Below are 19,545 nucleotides of genomic sequence, written 5' to 3'. Positions count from 1 at the left end.
CCAAGTGTTTTAACAAGATAATATCACAACAAAAAGAAAAATCTTAATATACATGCATTTAAATACAGGTAGTATTGATTTGTTAGTTTAAATAATAGAGATTTAGGGTATGAAAATTTACAATTATAGCTATTATTACAGCGGGGCTAAAATATCTAAACTCATCCTCGCCCCTTCTTGTGGTGGGGGATTAAATCTCGCCCCATCCCCATTCTACCACCTATGTGGTGTGAAGGAGGGAGAAGCAAGTCAAAATTGTCATCCCTACTCTGAATCAATAAACCCCACAAAAAAAAATTTTAACAACCAAAATCCGCCCGTAATTGCTGGCCTTCATGACCATAACTTAAATCCAACCAAATTTGCAAAAAATTATCCCTAAAATCAATCAAAATCACACCCAAAAAAAAAAAAAAAAAGGAAATCAAAAATCACCAAAACCCAAAATCTTCCCAAAAAACCACTACTTGACTGCCACCACCTCCTCCTTAACCACAACCATAGGCGGAGTCAAGGTAATAGTACTAAAATGAAATAAAAAATAGAAAATAGGAAGAACTTCATCGTGGCCCCCCTAATATTTTTAACAAAAAATATATACAACAATTTCAATCCGAAAAACTGAAGTAACTATGGGTCTAGGTCTAGAATAGAGTACTGTAGCTGTAGGTCCATAGCATGGCTGAGTAGTTTTGTACTTAAATTAAATTTATTATAATTTGATAATAGTAATTTTGTTAGTTGTTTGTTTAATTGGTATTAGGGGCTTTTCAGCAGCCAAAAAAAAAAGGTATTAGGGGCTTGGATAATTAAATTAAATGATCTTTATAAAGTTGTTTATTCTCTCAATTTTGAGGTTATAAAATTTAATATTCAAGATTTCACACTTTGTAATAACTTTTTTTTTTTTTTTGAATGTATTTCATAATAACTTATGGGAAAAAGATTTATAATTGATGCAAAAATGACCTCTCATCTTATTTGCCCCAATTTAGTTTGGCATTAATTATAAGTGATTTTAGTGCCCTGAAAGTACATAAAAACAACATTTTTTTAAGTTAGAATTAATTTGTGAAATTAAGATTTTTTTAGTCATTTTTTATACATAAAAATTTTATTGTGTTTACCTTAGCCTTCTTGAAAATATTTCTTGGCAACCGCCACTTACTGTAACCCAAATCCACCATGACCACCACCCAACTGACCCACCATGACCCACCACCGTAATATTCAAGATTTCACATTTTGTAATAACTTTTTTTTTTTTTTTTTTGAGAATGTATTTCATAATAACTTATGGGAGAAAGATTTATAATTAATGCAAAAATGACCTCTCATCTTGTTTGCACCAATTTAGTTAGACATTAATTATAAGTGATTTTAGTGCCCTGAAAGAACATAAACACAACATTTTTTTAGTTAGAGTTAATTTGTGAAATTAAGAATTTTATAGTCATTTTTTATACATAAGAATTTTATTGTGTTTACCTTAGCCTTCTTAAAAATATTTCCTAGCAGCGCCACTTACCGCAACCCAAATCCACCATGACCACCACCCAACTGCAGGCTGATAGCAAAAATCCAGCAAACCACAAGCTACAACACAACCCACCACCCATAGCCCAGCCCAAAACCACCAAAAAAATATTAAAAGAAATAGAAAAGGAGAGTAGAGAAGAGAAAGAGATTGATGGAGCTTTGGCCATGGAGGAGTAGAGGAGCCAAGAGAGAGAGAGACCGATTTCGGAGCTTGGGCCACGGTTGTTGAAAGCTTAGAGAGTTAGAGAGAGAAGAGATAATGAGAGGAGAGAGTGACTCTGTGGAGACTCTGTGACCTCTCCACCCTTTTGTATAAACTCTTTCTAGTAATGAATCTCCTTTTATGGAAAAAAAATACACTTTCGGTGCATTTTCGGCTCAATTTTTCTTATTCCAGACAACAAGTTTGACTTGAGGTAAGCTGCGCTAAATGCCAATAGTTATGTTGTTTCCACAAAATTTCCACCAACTTCAGTAGAGAAAATGACATAGCAAATTACTCTAGCTTTGTTAATGGAATTTACAATATTTATGGCTATTGACATCTTTATATTTGTGCGTTTGAGACTAATTTATAAGCTAATTTTTTGCTTTTTTAGCTCTTACGTATAGTTTTCTCTTTAGAGAAGTGTTACTGGCCTAACATCTTTACACTCTGGGGGTGTTTTGATTTAACTTGACATAAACAAGTGTAAGCATTTAATGCTGTGGATGGAAGCCTCTGCAGCTACTTGCATATATGTAAGCTCGGTTGATTGGGTAACAGTTTCTCCTCTTTACTTTGGAGTCCCGGTGCCCAATTTATTTATTTTTTTGATATCATGAATTCTTTGTTTGCTCAGGCATTAGTACCTTACTAGATATATCACAGAGGGGCAGATATGTATTGACAGGCAGTTTGCACAAGTGACAGGTAAAGTTTTAAATGAATTTCATTTAGCATAGTAGTTCAATGTGGGTAATAAATTTCAGGTGGATGTGGGTTCCTTGTTATAATAACTCAAACAACTGTCTCACTCTCTCAGGTCTCACCTTCTCAATCTCTCTGCCACTGCACCAGCCACAGTCAGGTAATGTCTCTGTCTCTGTCTCTCTGTCTCTCTCTCAAAGCCCTGCCTATGTAACGGTAGGGACTCAACTTTGCTCTCTGGGTTGTTGATGGTGGTAGAGGGGTGTTTTTTTTTTTTTTTTTTTTTTTTTTTTTTTTTTTTTTTTTGTAAAGATTTCAATCTTTACTTCTTTAATTGTTTCAAAATTTAAGTGTTTTGGTGGAGAAAATTTAGCTACCCAAGCCCATGGCATATGCTTCTTTAGTGTGTAAAAGTTTTGTTTCTTTTGGTGTCAAAGGTGGATCAATTTTTGTTGGCTTTTGGGAATGATTCGACCAATGGCTCCCATTAATTTACAGTTTTACCTTGTTGCACTTGTATCTGTAAACTTGGAGCTCTGGCTTTAAGTTTCCTCTCATCTATTTTTCGATCTTGTTTGAATATAGAGTTGCCAATCAGCTTTAGCTTAAATGGCACTTCCTCTTTCCACATTAATGGAATGGAGGGTGAGAAATAAAGTTTTGAATCTAGAGTTTTCTATCAGTTGAAATGACTTAATTTTTTTGATAAGTAACGGAAAATATATATTAAAGAAGAACACAACCCCGTACATAGGAAATGTACTAGATAGGCAAAAACATCAAGAAACCAAATTACAATGATCAAACAAAATAAGAAGAGAAAAACAAGAAAAAGATGGTATAACTAAACACCATTCAAGAAGAGTAAAAAAGAAAAAAGACTTAAACTCAAGAATGGACCATTCGCGACCCTCAAAGCTTCTAGCATTCCTTTCCCGCCAAATACACTACATCAAACAATGTGGCACCATCCTCCATATAACTATATTACGATGATGCTTGAAGTTACATGACCAACAATCCAACAAGTCCACTACCCTTTGCGGCATCACCCAACAAATACCAAACAAGCAAAAGACCATACTCCACATCTCATAAGCCAAAGGACAGTGAAGGAGGAGATGATCTGTAGATTCCCCACCTTTTGCACATAAAGCACCACTCAAGGACAACAAAATGCCTTTTCCGAAAGTTATCAATAGTTAGAATCTTGCCTAAAGCTGCAGTCCAAGAGAAAAAAGCTACCCAAGGGGGAACCTTTGATTGCTACATCATTTTCCACGGGAAAGAAGTGGCGGTAGAGGGGGATAGGGAGTGATAATACCTGCTCACCGTGAAACCCCGACTGTTGGCCGGCTTCCAACAAAGTTTATCAGAACTAACACCTCGCACCTTAGTGGAATAGATCAAAACCATATACGAATCCAAAGATTGTGTGCACTAGTTAGAACTAGTGCAGTTAGCTAGAAGTTTCATATGGAATTAGAAACTTTTGTTTTTGTGTTAGGATAAAGGGAACAGGACCTTCATGATAGATTATTTCAACGAATTAATGCACTTCAGTCCCACTCTTTTTATTTCTTTGGACCATGAACATTTTCTTCGAAAACATTAATTGATGTCACAAACGTTTTCTTCAACCCTAGTAAGAGAACCTATCATGAGGAGATGATACAGTGGGATTTCTACAATTGATGTCATGAATTACATTCCTGGGTTTACAATTGGTTATTGACTGAAAACAGTACATAACGGTTCTCTCATTTATTTTGATCTGAAATGATTCTCCACTTTTCTCTTATCTAAATTAGTTTATTTCCCAGTAGTGGAAGAATCTAGCATTCCTGTTTGGTTTGTGCCTGTATCAGTTGTAAAGTCCATTTAGTTGCCAAATACATGAGTGCTATGCCTTTTGGGTGTATGTATGTACATTCAAAATCCGTTCATCTTAGGTTGAAAGCTAAGCTTGGGGATTTTTGAGAAAGTGGTCATTTCCATGTTTCAGGTTCTGCTCTGCCACCTCATTTTGTGTGGCACATTGTCAGGACATATTTTAGCAGAACTTTTAGGATATGGATTAATATATGCTGCCACTACTCTTTTTACTCAAACATAAAAAAACACATTGTCTTCTTTATTAGTGAGTTTAACACACTACTAATGGGTCTTGAACCCACTACCTCACCATCCACATTACTATTACAAGGTAAGGAGAGGGCATTTGAGACAGACCTTATTGGCCAAACCGATAAGAAGACATGCTACTCATGATCTTACACTTTATTCACATTTTTTAAGCCTCCAACTGATATGGATGTATTCTGCAGGTAAGTCTGGCTCTACCTAATGAAGATGAACTTATTGCCTTGGGAATTGCTTTGTCTTGTGCAAATGGGTTTCCTCCGATTGAGAGGGAAAATAAAAATTCGACACAATCATTGTTACAAAAACTAAAACCAGCAACTGGCTTTTGCTAGAAAAGGGTATCAGAATAGTTGTTTTGACCCTTGGTTCAGCTTCAGATGGAGTGTTCTTATGCACTAAAGGGGGATCTAGCTTCATGAGAATTGGATTGGAGAGAATCAAACCGTGTGGCCCTTGTGGGCAATTTTATAAGCTTGTGGGCAATTTTATAAGATTGTGACATCAAGCTCTCATCCACATTGGTTTGGTACTACAGATTTGGAAAGAGATTCTCATCTTTTTGTTGTGCATTTCCCCAGCGTCAGTTGTGACCGTGAGGCTCACAGGGGCTGGTGATTGCTTGGTTGGTGGGAAGCTTGCTTCTATTTGTGCACGTTTAAATTTTATGCAGAGTGTGGCATTTGGAATTGCAGCAGCCAGAGCTGCTGTCGAGGCAGAGATGTGCCTACTACATTTAGTTTGGCCACAATTATAGGTATGTGTTCACATATTGCATTTACAATAATCTCTCTTAATGATGTTTGAATGTTTGTTTTGTATGAGGTTGACAATGAAATTGGATTCTACTTTGCAGGTTATTGGTATCCTCACAGAAACATATTTAGCCTTGTTGATGAACTGGGTATCAAGCCCTTCACGAACTGGACAAAATCTGCACAGAATTCCTGGGAGGGGTTATCACCAGCATTCTTTTATCTTCTTGTTTGATGGATATTTGATATGCAGATTTTTTCCCAAAGTTCCAATTCTATTGATTTGTTAATCTTAGTTTGCAGTTAAGATGTTTTCTCTATGAGCCTTTTTGGTAGTGGAATGGTGAAGAAATCTCATAATATATTATTGCTTATCAAGAATCACATTGAGTTCAAGGACAATGGCTTTTAAATTGTTTTAACAAAACCAAAGCCATCCTTCGGGTTGAATTTCATTACTTGTTATTTTCTTTCCATTTCAAGTGTTGTTAGACTTATTTCAAGCTATATGCAAACTATGCTATTGAGAAAGATGTCCAGGCAATGAAAGCTATGGTTGGAGAAGATGCACTTTCCTGTGAGGATTTGGTCTCTTAACTCTTCCCTTTCTCATAAAGATCGTTTTGTTTCATTAATGAGTAAAACTATGTCATTATAAGGAACAAAAGGAACTAATGAGACTTTTTTTTGGTCTTTATAAAACAGCTGTATTTGGAATTCTTGGATAAATCAGAGAGGAAATTTGTGATCCAAGGAGCTTACAACACCCGCAATATCACCTAGTCGCAAGATTTGTCATGGACACTCCTTTGTATTTTCCCGCGTGAGCTTCTTAACTTAACTGAATTACATTATATCATCCCCATTAAGGTACAGACATCCTTGGGAGCTTCTTTGGGGAAACATCATCAAAGACATGTGTGTGAAACTGGTGATGCACTCCACCCCAATGATCCCATGACCCCAGACATTGGCCAAGGTGGTTGATCAGTTTTATAGCCGTGATGCAAACAACTGATAGATGGAGGAAGCTTAGCTCATATCTCCTTTACGGTATTTTGATTTGTTAGGTTGATTAGTGCCAAGAGCCTTGTAGCTCAATTAGCAACTCTTGGTGTTTCCAACAAAGACATTTAGGTTTCAAATTCCCCACCCCCAACTATCGTTGTATCAAAAATTTGTTAGGTTGATTAGTTCTTTTTATTTAGGATTTGCTTCCATGTTTGTTTTTGCACCATCCTCTCATCATTCTTGGTTTTTTTGGTGATATATCTATAGGTTCCCCGTCCACTCTCTTATCTGTTGTCTTTCCCAACACATTTCCTTGTCTTGCTAGAGTTTACATTGCTTTTTTAGCCATTTAATATTTTAGTTGATTTTAGTTTGATTGCAAGTTCATGCTGGTAATCATCATTAATTTTTGGGGTAAATGCAATGTTTTCATGTGTCATGTAGGAGAAGAGAAATGCTGGGACTTGTTAATCGAATTCTTCTTACCCCATATCTGTCCCTTATTCTTCTTCCTTTTTTTTTTTTTTAATTTAATATTTTTGTTTTTTTTTTTTTGGGGGGGGGTGGGGTGGGGGGTTGTGTTGTTGGTATGTATGCTTGTGTTCACATGACATTGTTTTTCTATGCAGCATGTTAATTTGAGAATTGGGGCAAAGTTGGTTGGTTGGTTGGTACTATTCGATCTATTTTATGAGAATATTTTGAGTGGTTAAGAGGCAACCTAGTCCACAGTCTCGAGTCATAATTTGGGTTTATATTAATGGAAAATCAATGCAAACATATTTTTAGTAGGGTGAGGCCTGGTCTACTCCTTATCTCTTGCAATGTGCCTTTTCTATTCCTTAGTTACTTTGATATGTGGAAGTTAGTATGAGATACTTGTTTAAGACATATGTAGGACACTCTGGGGGTGTTTTGAATTTAACTTGACATAAAAAAGTGTAAGCATTTAATGCTGTGGATGGAAGCCTCTGCAGCTACTTGCATATTTGTAAGCTCAGTTGGGAAACAGTTTGTCCTCTTACTTTGAAGTCCAGGTGCCCAAATTTTTATTTTTTCACCTATTATTTAGCATTAATTCTATGTCCAGCAAAGTAGACAGATGTTTTGTGTTTGATGTGAAAGCACATCCAACTTGACAACTACTTTCTTTTGTTTTTTTGTTTTTTTTTTTTTTTTTTTTCCTTTAAGGGGGGGGGGGGGGGGGGGGTGGTTCATTCTTTTCTCCAAGTATAATTCTCGCTAGTATAACGGGGTTTATACAATTATGTAATTAAATTTTCTGACTGGTAGCACTTAAGTTTAATATAGTTACATATGCTATTTAATAGTATTAAAAATTCTGCGTATTGAACATTAGATTCTGGGAACTCGCAGATATGGTAGAGCAATCTTCAGATGGTCTTTCTGGCAATTGGGCCAGGCACAGGAACAGGTCATGGGTTTTTAATGTTTCTCTTGAAGTTTCTGGAATCTCTTTAAAAGCTTGCATTGCAAGATTGGGGGTTTTGATGTTAGAGGTTTTGACCATGGTGGTGATGTCATGTTATGATTTTTGTTATCCTCCACCTTTAAACTCAGTAGCTTAATTGTATTTATTCTGTTGCAGAAATGCTGGTGAGGGAGTGATGAGCTTTGCTTATGAGAAGCACTTCATCTTCTGATGCCTGTGGGGAATAGAATGTTATTTGGGCTAAGCCATTGCCATTATTCTTTTGCATATATTATATATTAATTTATTTTTGATATGTTTGATTTCATGTCTTGAAGTTTTAGGTTTTAGATGACCTGTAGTTTCCTTATTTATGTATTTTTCAAAGGCTTGTTCACTGTTAGCAATGCTTTGATTGAATATAAGTGTAACTATGGAATTGATTGCCATTCTCGGTAGTCATTGCTTCTGAAGAGACTTTTTTGGATATCTTGCACAATTTCTTTGCCCATTCATACTCTCCTTACAAGTACTTACATTTTCTGACAAGAAACTTTATACAATTTGTGAATGGTGTCTTATTTATCTAGCTTTCCCAATGATGAGACCCTACAACCCAAGCTTTCTCTATAATCATTACCAAGAACTGATTGGATTGTGCATTTCTATTTTTTTTGTCTTACCTGGGTATAATGTGATCATGTCGAAAGTATGGGTTTACAAATGAATATAGGACTGTAGACCTAATCTTTAAGGTCTCAATTTTGTTCTATCTGTTGTGTGGAAATATAAGCTTTTAACAGGTTCCAAGTTAATGCAATTAGGTCCTTGGGTACTGCCATCAATACAACATGATGCTGTTTCCGTTTATGATTATATTGGTCCCAATGTTTTCGTTACCTTTAATTGCCACGTCTTTCTCCAGGTTGGTCCTTATCAAATCTTAAGATGAAGCAATCTTTAAATTTCTGAATCTGCCTGCATTGGTAATTTCATGTTAACTTTGTGTAGTTCCCTGCAGGACTATATACTTGGGTTCGGCCTTTTTACACGTAGTGGAGAATAATTTGCTGCCATTTTGGGATTGTTCTTTTCTTCCTTTTCGTTTGCAATCCAAGGCAATTTTGCCACATTAAATACATATACATATTTTTTGCAAGGAGTAAAACAATGTCTATGCTACTCTTCACTTTAAGAGTGTTCTGGCTCAGCCTGTTTTTTCCATAAGAATTATTCATTGACAAACTTATCAGTTGGTGAATTTTTTGGGTCTATATTTCACATTTTTTCATTCCTTGCAGACGATATAAAGAGAAAAAGGAGGAAGTGGCTGAACCAGAGGCTGACCCTGAACGGGATCAGAGGACTGTATTTGCTTACCAGGTAATCAAATGCATTTGGCATATGTATTATTTTTGTTAATTTTGACAACTTGAGGTCTGACTTATTATCTTGGCTTACTATTTTGAAGATTTGTTTGAAGGCAAATGAAAGAGATGTGTATGAGTTCTTCTCAAAGGCTGGCAAGGTTGGTATTGCCATTTTTATTTTTTTGGTTCGTAGTTTATATAATTATATTTAGCTATCCCTAAAAGATGGTGTTGGGTGGCAAGATTATAGGTTCAAAAGTCAAAATCCTCCGGGTGCATGTGTAACTTAATGAATAGAAAAAACAACTATTATAGAGTAGGTAAGGGAGGAGTTGTAGGGTTCTCACTAGCAGTTTGTGCATCTGTGGAGCTAACATATTCTGCCTCTTCAAGAAGATAGGCCTGAAGCCCTTTACCCTGTTTTATCATATTGCCATCCTAATTCTCAAATTTGACATTTGCCTTGGTTGAATGCACACAAGTGACCCCCACTTGTTTAGGCAATGATCCGTTGTAAAATGAGGCAGAAAGTGTTCAGTTTCAACTCTGTATTTAATTCTATCCATTGCTCACGTCCTCCCTTGAGTGTTGAGGAATGTTGCTCTATGAGTTGATTTTTCTTTTTTTCTCACACTCCAGTGTAAATTGTTATCTTGTTTCTTTGTCTCTCATCTTTCTAATATCTGGAGAGCACAATTTTCAGGTTCGAGACGTACGCATTATAATGGACCACAATTCAAGACGATCCAAGGGAGTTGGGTGTGTTTTATTTTCCCTGAATACATCTTAGTTGAAATTGTTTTGCAGTTCACATACATACATACATAGATACATACATAAACATAACCAATAAATGTTAAATTTCTGGAAATTTTATATTGTATTAAATCCTAAAATTGCTGCTACATTTTTGTTTTTCAGTTCAATAAATGAAGCTATTTCATTAAAGAAAGTAAACCTTCTACTACCGTAGATATGGGATTTGCAAAAAACTACAATAGATATGGGATTTGCAGAAATTTGCGCCACATAGGTTTGGAGATCCATCTGTATTGTAAACAGAAAAAAAAAAAATAGTCTATGAAAATAAATAGAATGTTCTGTTTGCCATAGCTAGGATAAAACATGAGTGGCACCAGTCCAAAATCTGGCAGAATGAATGTTGTCATATTATGTTCACCTTTGATTTATATCATTTAGGGGAAAAGTTCTGATTAGAACTTGGGAAAAGTGATCTGCAAGGACCCTAGTTTCTTGCAGTAGAATATTTTAGATATTAGATATATTGTGATACAACATTAATCTTTTTCCTGGGGTGATTGGTTTGAAGGGAAGTGAATAATTTTTAAGATGGTACTCATTAAATTTAGTACTGTGTCTGGCGCTTGTAGTATTATTATATGTGCAATTCTTATGATTATACTAAAATTGTTTCTGTTGGCAGTTATATTGAGTTCTATGATGCAATGTCAGTCCCTATGGCAATAGCACTCTCTGGTCTTCCTCTTCTTGGTCAACCAGTTATGGTAAAACCATCAGAAGCAGAAAAGAATCTGGTCCAGTCAACTACAGCAGTGGCTGGTGTATCAGGTGGGCTTATAGGCCCCTATTCAGGAGGGGCCAGAAGGCTGTATGTTGGGAATCTGCATTACAACATAACTGAAGCTGATTGGTGCGGACATGAGGTACAAGCCCCCAATTACACACACGTATAGGAGGAAGAGCAAAAAGAAGACGGCCCAGCCTGTGGCCTTATGGATGGAGCATACTAGTTATTGGGCTTGAAATTAAGCAAGCCCGAACATTTAATGATTAGGGTTTCTTTAGGGTTTTTTATTGTTGGCTATTTAAACAATTTTTGAGATTATTGTAAGACAGTTTTTGAGAATTATTAAAAATAAACGTGTGTTTTCTTTCACTGGTATCGACTCCAGTTTGCTTGGTGCTGACTCCAAACAGCTCTTAGGTGCTGACTCCTAGGGTTTATCTTTTGTTCTATTGTTAATGTGGTTGTCCTACGTCAGTTTTGGTATCAGAGCCAGGTTCCGGTCCATACAACACAATCGTAGACAACCAATAGAAAGCAAAACCATCAAAAAAGCAAGCCAACCAAATATGTCAGTACCTTTCAAGTATTTGCCCTATGAGATCTTGAACAAGCCCAAATCAGCCCCGGCAATCCGTGTATACCCCGCAGCCCCACATGAGTTTTTCATCCCCAAGCCAACAGAGAAGCCAGTGACGCCTCCCAAGCTGGTGACCACCATCCGTGCCCGCCTCTGATCACAGAACCCACACCCACAAGCCCAAAAAAAAAAAAAAAAAAAAAAAAAAAAACCCACGCAAACCATCAGCCACCAGCCGAGACCCACAAATCAACCCTCAGCCGCCGCAGCCCATCAGCCACTAGCTGCAGACAGATCAGCCACCGCCGTCGACACCATCTTCGCCCCTGACCACTGCCGTTGAGGACGTCAAGCCACCGCCGATGCAAGCCCCGAGACAGGCAGCTGCCACTTCGTCGCTGCAATCTTCCCCGTCTTGCGCCGCCGCCGTCGTCGACAACTAGCACCGCCGTCCATCGCCGAGCCGATCACGTTGTCTCTTTTAGTTTCTGTGTTTTCTTTTCTTTAGCGTAGCTTCTGTTCTTTGTTAAAGTCTGTCATTTGAAGTTGTTTTAAAGTCTATAGCCTCTTAAGTCCATCACAGCAGTGTAGTTTTATTATTTTGCAACCAAAAAAAAAAAATAATAAATAAATAAATAACGTGATGTTGCTGCCAGCCCATTGCACGTATGGGCAAGTTGTTATTTTTGTCACAGATCCATTTTATCCTATTAGACCCACTCATGTGAGGAACCAAGTGCAGTAAGTTAGCTACGAACAAGGGTACGGTTCTTACTCTCTTTTTGGTGGATTCAGTTTTGTCTCATTGAAGTATTATCTTTATATTTTTTATGTGCATATCCCACCATATATTATTGGCCTACCCATTTTGTGCCCAAATTAGCTATTTTATTATTTGTGCTTTGTACCCATTCTAAAAAAAAAAAAAAAAAAAAAAAAAAAAAACTTTGAAATATTTGATCCTCATTATTAATTGTGGAGCTTATTGAAAATTGACTTTTATTTGGCCTATCTCTCAATATTGTGAACTCTGTCACTACTTGACTGCAATTTCTTCACATGCACTCTTGCCTGACCCTAATTTTAAATTGAGAATTGGTTACTTGAACTTTTGTGAATCTCAATTGCATTCATAAATATAGTGTGCATGCATCTACGTAGTGGTCGCATCATGTCAAACTCTGAACATCAATCCACTTCTGAGTCTAGGTCCTCCTTAGAGCAAACCATAGATGACCTAGCAAAAAATGTCCGTAATTTAATGGATAGGGTTGATCAAATTGAAGCATCTCAAAGAGAGACCGTTAACCATGAAGGAGATAACCTGCTTAGGCAAAATCACCACGGTTACTTTCATAGGGTTCCAAACTTTGAACATGATCACTATAATCACAATGACCCTAGGGATTATGATGATAGAATGTTCAAGGAAAAGATAGAAGCACCCACCTTTGACGGCTGCCTGGACCCATGGGTTTTCACTGATTGGTTACGTCAGATGGATAAATTCTTTGACTACTACCATTGGGCTGAGAATAAGAAAGTGAGGTATGCTAGGATGAAGTTAGTTGGAAGAGCCGACCTTTTCTGGGAGGACCTTGAGGATAGCATTAGGCGACGACATGAGCCCCCCATTACTGATTGGCTTGAGATGAAGGGTGCACTCTCAAGGAATTATCTTCCTTCAACTTATAGGAGCTCCCTCCTTGAGGAATGGGATCGCCTAAGGCAAGCCACTGCTCCTGTGGCTGAGTATATAGAAAAGTTCAAGGAGTTCAAGAGGTGAATTCGAATAGTCGAGGAAGAGGTTGTCACACTCAATAGGTTTAAGAAAGGTTTAAATGCTAACCTACTAGGCGAGATTATCACCTGAGGAGTCACTACCTTAAGAGAAGCATATGACCTCGCTAGGAATTGTGAATTAGCATCCAAATCTATCTTTCACTGATTGGTTACGTCAGATGGATAAATTCTTTGACTACTACCATTGGGCTGAGAATAAGAAAGTGAGGTATGCTAGGATGAAGTTAGTTGGAAGAGCCGACCTTTTCTGGGAGGACCTTGAGGATAGCATTAGGCGACGACATGAGCCTCCCATTACTGATTGGCTTGAGATGAAGGGTGCACTCTCAAGGAATTATCTTCCTTCAACTTATAGGAGCTCCCTCCTTGAGGAATGGGATCGCCTAAGGCAAGCCACTGCTCCTGTGGCTGAGTATATAGAAAAGTTCAAGGATTTCAAGAGGTGAATTCGAATAGTCGAGGAAGAGGTTGTTACACTCAATAGGTTTAAGAAAGGTTTAAATGCTAACCTACTAGGCGAGATTATCACCTGAGGAGTCACTACCTTAAGAGAAGCATATGACCTCGCTAGGAATTGTGAATTAGCATCCAAATCTATCTTTTGGCGACGTTCTAAGCCCTGAAGTGTTCCCGCCAACCCTCAACCTTTTGGTAGCAAACCTAGACTTGCCTTACCCCCTAAGGTCAACCCCAATAGCACCCCACTAGAAAAAGAGGACAAGGGAAAAGGTGTGGTCAATGAGCCTTCAAGATTAGGATCTCGCCTCCAATGCTTCAAATGCAATGGGGTTGGACACATCGCTGCTAGATGTCCCTCTAGGACCCTTGTCATTCAAGAGGGTGATGAAAAGGTAGAAGATGTTGAGGAGCTAGTGTATGATCCAAATGTTGAAGAAACCCAAGATGTTGAAGCAGAATGGGAAGATGATCCTAGCTATCTCGCATGCATTAGAGCTATTTCTCCCCAAGTTGATGACTCCAAGAACTTTGGTGTCCCTAGAGTGAATGTGGTAAGGTGTGCCTTGGCAGAGCAAAGAGACGCTGATGATTGGCTAATGAGTGCCATCTTTCAAACTTACATTAAGTGTGGAGACAAAACTTGCAAGGTTATCATAGATAGTGGAAGTTGCATTAATGCAGTGTCTTCTAACGTTGTTTCCCGCCTAGGCTTGAAATTGACCCCACACCCTAACCCATATAAAGTTTCTTGGGTGGATACTTCCTCCATAGCCATAAAAGAAAGATGTGTTGTTCCACTTCAATTCCTCACCTACAAGGCTGAAATATGGTGTGACGTAATTCCCATGGATGTAGGGCATATCATCTTAGGTAGACCTTGGCTATATGATCTGGATGTCACCCTTCATGGGCGATCCAATTCTTGCAGCTAGTCGTTTCTTTCGCTGTCAAATGGTGGATAGCAAATCTGTTGTGGAACAGGTTCAAGACTTTCAAATGATCGTAGCAGAAGTTAGATCTGAAGGCATAAAGATTGAGAACAACCTTATTGTGGCTGGTATCATTGACAAGCTACCACCATCATGGAAAGAGTTCCAAAAATCAATGCGCCATAAGCAAAAGGAGACATCCCTAGAATCCTTGATTACTCGCATTCGTGTAGAGGAGGAAGCTAGAGGACAAGATGCACTTATAACATGAGAGGGTAATGGACATTCTACCACCAAGGTAAATTTAATTTCTACAAGCAATAACAAGCCCAAAGATCATTTTCCTAAAAATGCTCAATTGAGGCCAAGAAAGAAAAATATGAAAAATTATGGTAGACCTCACAATAGGGGCAACCCTAGTCAAAGGAATAAGAACCAAGGACTCCCTTCCAATAATCAACAAGTTAATGCATGTTTTGTCTGTGTCAAGAGTGGGCATATTGCTCGATTTTGCAAATTTCAAAAACATGGATCTGTCGATTTCTTCTCACCCGGGGGGAGTTGGTGCGGACACGAGGTACAAGCCCCCAATTACACACACGTATAGGAGGAAGAGCAAAAAGAAGACGGCCCAGCCTGTGGCCTTATGGATGGAGCATACTAGTTATTGGGCTTGAAATTAAGCAAGCCCGAACATTTAATGATTAGGGTTTCTTTCGGGTTTTTTATTGTTGGCTATTTAAACAATTTTTCAGATTATTGTAAGACAGTTTTTGAGAATTATTAAAAATAAACGTGTGTTTTCTTTCACTGGTGCCGACTCCAGTTTGCTTGGTGCTGACTCCAAGCAGCCCTTAGGTGCTGACTCCTAGGGTTTATCTTTTGTTCTCTTGTTAGTGTGGTTGTCCTACGTCACTGATCTTCGTCAGGTAAGCATAATTTGTTTGCAGTCATTCCATAGGATTATTATAATGTGAAAGTTATTAGAGTTGATTGATTGGACTAACCTTAAGGCAGGTTGCAATGTGGTAAACCTGTGTGGGATATTTCAACCTGTTACAATCATATGCTTTTGTTGTTGTTTTTACATTTTTTTTTTGATAAATTCTTAATTTATAGTTGAGTGTGAGAGGATTTTTCAGCTATAAAGATTCCCTTTAGTCTTCTCATTGGTTTTCTTGATTTATTTTTCTTATGTTATGGTTATCATGCCTTGTCATTGAGACAGAACAACCTAGCTCTGACACCAAATTTGATGCATAACGAACACTGAGAAAAAAAATCGCAATAAAATTAAAAGAAACAAAGAAGAAAATGTAAAAAACTAGGAGTTGGCACCTAGTGTTGGCTGGAGTCAGCACCAAACCATTGGAAATGTTCCAAAAGAAATTTTACTAAGCAAGCCAATTGTCAATAACGCTGAACTCAAGGTGTCCTTCAATTAAACTAACCAACTTAACACAAGGAAATTATTCTGACTAATAAAAATAATTCTACTAATCTAGAAAGAAAATGAAATAAATACCTAAAGTAAGTTGGAAAGTAAATAACCAAATTACAATATAAGTAATTAAAATTGTATCCCTAAATTAAATAGGATTTTTTAATCAGTTGGGCTGACACAGGCTTTCAACATCTAGCCATGTATCTGGGACCTGCATCTAGTGTCTGTATGAGATTGTTACTTCTTTTGGATTCTTGATATGTTTATTCTTTTCTAAATTCTGTTGATCCATTGCTTTTATTTTGAACAGGTTTTTGAAGCATTTGGTCAAGTAGAGCTGGTGCAGTTGCCTGTTGATGAAACTGGACATTGCAAAGGATATGGCTTTGTCCAGGTGTGTACTATTTGTGAAACATTTGTGAAATTGCTTGAATATGCAGCACTTAAAATTTCTATGCAACACAGTTTTGCATGCTTAACTACATGAGAAGCTTTGAATGATATAATTAGTCCTTTACTCTTACAGATTGATAATTGGCTTCAACATCACACACAGCTTTTATCTAAATCACTTGGTATAATATCTTAATATGGTGTTCTTGGCTCTACTGATGTTCCAGATGGCATATTATATGCACACCAAGGTTCCTCCTGATTTAGTAGGCTAATTGAATAAGTTGTTTATTGCAGTTTGCACGTCTTGAAGATGCTAGAAATGCACTGAGTCTGAATCAACAGTTGGAGATTGCGGGTCGGCTTATAAAGGTATGCCATTCAATCTTTCAATGCACTGAGTCTGAAACAACATTGTACAAATCTCATTGTTTTATTACCAGCTTCTTGTCATTTCACATATTTTATGCTGTTACGTTCTGTAGCAGCGTATTAGTTAATACAACAGTTTCAAAGAGTTTTACTTGGTGATCCAGAGTCCTTTCTAAGATCAATGCTTTCAAATCAAACAATTGAATGCCTGTCTTGCCCTGTTACTGGTCTTTAGTAACTTGGCACTTGCTTCTGTATAAAACTTGACGGCATTCTTCTTCTGTCAGTGCTGCATGAATGAATGGTGTATGCTGTACCAAAAATTCTTATTATAGGCTCTTCTACTTTGAATATGATCTTTTACCTGACTTCTCTCCTCCTTTTCCCCCTTCTTTTCTTTTCCTGTTCAGGTTTCAGCTCTTACTGATCAAGCTGGAATGCAAGATGTTGGAGCAAATTCTGGTGATTTTGATGATGATGAAGGAGGTGGCTTGGTTAGTTATACTTCCATTTTTTCTTTTTTCTTTTTATTTTTTATAATATAAAAATAATAAAAATTATTTCTCTTTGTTGAAGTTGGTTGAAAGTCTAAGGCTTGATTGATAATCAATCTTGATAATCAAAGTCTAAGGTATTTGATTGTTCTTACATGTCTAAAGCGTGTATTACCTAAAGCATGTTTTTGGTGTTGCTGTTATGTTACGAAAAATAGGTATCATGACCCCTTATGTTAATCTTAATTGATTCTATGTCAACAATAATTTTGATATCTTAAAAGTTTTAGTTTTTGAGCCCATTTCTCCTTTTCTTTCATTTGCATTTTCAAGTAAGTTTTACATTTTCCTTCTGTAAGTTATCAATTTCCGATCTTTCTCTCTTTCTCTTGAATTTCTGGTGAGTCTGTTATTCACAATTTTTTGTTTGTTTGTTTATTTATTTCTCTTAAATAAACTATTGGCCAAGCTGACACAATTCTTCTTTTAATTCTCAGTCTCTGAATGCACGATCTCGAGCGCTTCTCATGCAGAAGTTGGACCGCAGTGGCTCTGGATCTAGGTTTTTCTCTTCCTAGTTTGTTGTGGTATATTGAAATTGACCTCTTTTTTCTTACATTTTCTTCCTTTCTTTTGAAGCGTTGCTGGTTCCACTGGCACTCCAGTTGTCAATAGCACAGGGCTTACTTTACCAACAGTGCCTATTCTAGGAGCTGCACCTGCAGTATCTCCGATTACTCCCCTTGTTCCTGCTCTTGCTGGACTTGGTGGTTCAGGTCTTCAAGTTCCCATTGCTACTTTGCCAACTGTTGATACAATTGGTGTTCCAAGCGAATGTTTATTATTGAAGGATATGTTTGATCCAAATGATGAGGTTGGTGGGGCATGCTTTTTAAAAGTAATTTTCCTTTCTTGTTCCTGTTGCTGATAGTGTTCAAAATGATATCACCCTTTGCAGACGGAACCAGATTTTGAGTTGGACATCAAAGAAGATGTTCAAAATGAATGTTTGAAGTTTGGAAAATTGAAACATATATTTGTAGACAAGTAAGCTATTTCTTGTGTGGACCTCCTCTTCCCTCCTCCCCCCCCCCCCCCCCCCCCCCCCTTTTTTTTTCCATTCTTTCAAATTTTCTTGATATATTTAGATAGAATACAATACAGGAAAAGAATACATGTGACTGAACCTAATTAGTTTGTTGAGGGTCCGTAACTGACCCCAAGATTTTGGGACTCTTTGTTGTTGTTGTATTATATATGATTACAGGAACAGTGCTGGTTTTGTGTACTTGCGATTTGAAAATACACAAGGTGCAGTTGCTGCACAACGTGCTCTACATGGTAGATGGTTTGCTGGAAAGATGATTACTGCAACTTATATGGTAATTATATTTTCTCACTTCATTTTATTTTGTTTATTTTAATACATAGTCCATAATAGTAAAACTACAAGTAAATTCTACAAATGCATGCAGGTGCCCCAGGCATACGAGGCTAAGTTCCCTGATAGCAGATAGGATTTATGGATTATGGATGTGCAGTGAGAAGATGGCATTTGCATGTCTTTGAGTTTTTTCTTGGGGATTGGGGGGAAGAGAGAGAAGCTTTTGTATGATACTGTCCTTAGGTCTGGCATATGAATTGCCAATAGATAAAAGATTGTAAAAAGAGGTCAGATTTATCATCAAGTTGTTATTGCCATTTGCTATCAAAATATAAGGTGTTAACATTTGTAGGCCAATTACTGCCTTTTTATTGGTTGTCTAAATGGGTTTAGCCTCCTTTGCTGGTTGCCAGCTTCTCTTTGATTATATGAGCTGATGGTATAAAGCTCGGATCATCAGTGAACGTTGGATGTTCACTGCTGGAAAAATGATTACTGCAATTTATGGCTTTTGTATTGACGTTGAGCTGTTATGCTAGACGTGTTCTTTTTTACCTTGCCTGTCATGGATTTAAGATCAGGTTTGCTGCTTATGGGCTTGGAGCCTGGCTTGAAATATTATTCCTGTGCTATGTGCCTTGCTTGTACTTCTCAGACGAAGATCTTATCCAAGATCATGTTACCATCCGAAAATAAAAAATAAGATTAGCTCCACGGAGGGGGACACATTAAAAACAACAAAATCTGAGGGATAAGATTACTCCACATGCTAGTACCAAACGGTAAAACAAAAAACGTTGTAATCAATTTATATGGTGAGTAATTGTTGCGGGTGTTAGTGGATTGTGGGCAAAACTCAAGTTGAAGGGTATGTTCTCTACGTGTGACAATAGTTTGGATTTTTCATGAAAAAGAGAAATAATTTATGTCTTTTTTATAAGTAAATTGTGGCAAAATAAAATTTTGATTTTAGCATTGCCTA

General features: G+C 37.3%; 2 protein-coding genes and 1 long non-coding RNA gene across 3 annotated transcripts in view; 2 read left to right on the top strand and 1 right to left on the bottom strand.

Annotated features, from left to right (window-relative positions):
* Window positions 1-19,545, bottom strand: part of LOC126707482 (TMV resistance protein N-like) — a 227,195-nt gene that overhangs the window by 196,282 nt on the left and 11,368 nt on the right. The window lies entirely within an intron of this gene.
* LOC126707495 (uncharacterized) lies at window positions 1,412-8,288 on the top strand. Its single transcript, XR_007648976.1, has 9 exons — window positions 1,412-1,955; window positions 2,139-2,280; window positions 2,382-2,452; window positions 2,565-2,609; window positions 4,777-5,348; window positions 5,448-5,923; window positions 6,052-6,169; window positions 7,735-7,792; window positions 7,967-8,288. It is a non-coding gene; the product is annotated as an uncharacterized LOC126707495 (long non-coding RNA).
* Window positions 8,501-18,920, top strand: LOC126705212 (uncharacterized). Its single transcript, XM_050404124.1, has 15 exons — window positions 8,501-8,504; window positions 8,593-8,714; window positions 8,846-8,907; window positions 9,091-9,172; window positions 9,261-9,317; window positions 9,863-9,918; window positions 10,604-10,844; window positions 16,231-16,314; window positions 16,611-16,685; window positions 17,096-17,179; window positions 17,677-17,741; window positions 17,819-18,053; window positions 18,138-18,226; window positions 18,447-18,561; window positions 18,655-18,920. Exons 1-15 carry the CDS (start codon window positions 8,501-8,503, stop codon window positions 18,694-18,696), a joined length of 1,413 nt encoding a protein of 470 aa, XP_050260081.1. The 3' UTR covers window positions 18,697-18,920.

Source organism: Quercus robur, chromosome 11 (assembly GCF_932294415.1).
Source record: "Quercus robur chromosome 11, dhQueRobu3.1, whole genome shotgun sequence".
In the NCBI taxonomy this organism is placed as follows: domain Eukaryota; kingdom Viridiplantae; phylum Streptophyta; class Magnoliopsida; order Fagales; family Fagaceae; genus Quercus; species Quercus robur.
Note: the sequence above shows the minus strand (reverse complement) of the source record. Positions and strands in the feature narration are given on the sequence as shown.

Coding starts and splice junctions, on each gene's coding strand:
- LOC126705212 (XM_050404124.1), top strand. Junction 17,180..17,676: donor ATGATGAAGGAGGTGGCTTG/GTTAGTTATACT, acceptor TTTAATTCTCAG/TCTCTGAATGCACGATCTCG. Junction 18,054..18,137: donor TGTTTGATCCAAATGATGAG/GTTGGTGGGGCA, acceptor CACCCTTTGCAG/ACGGAACCAGATTTTGAGTT.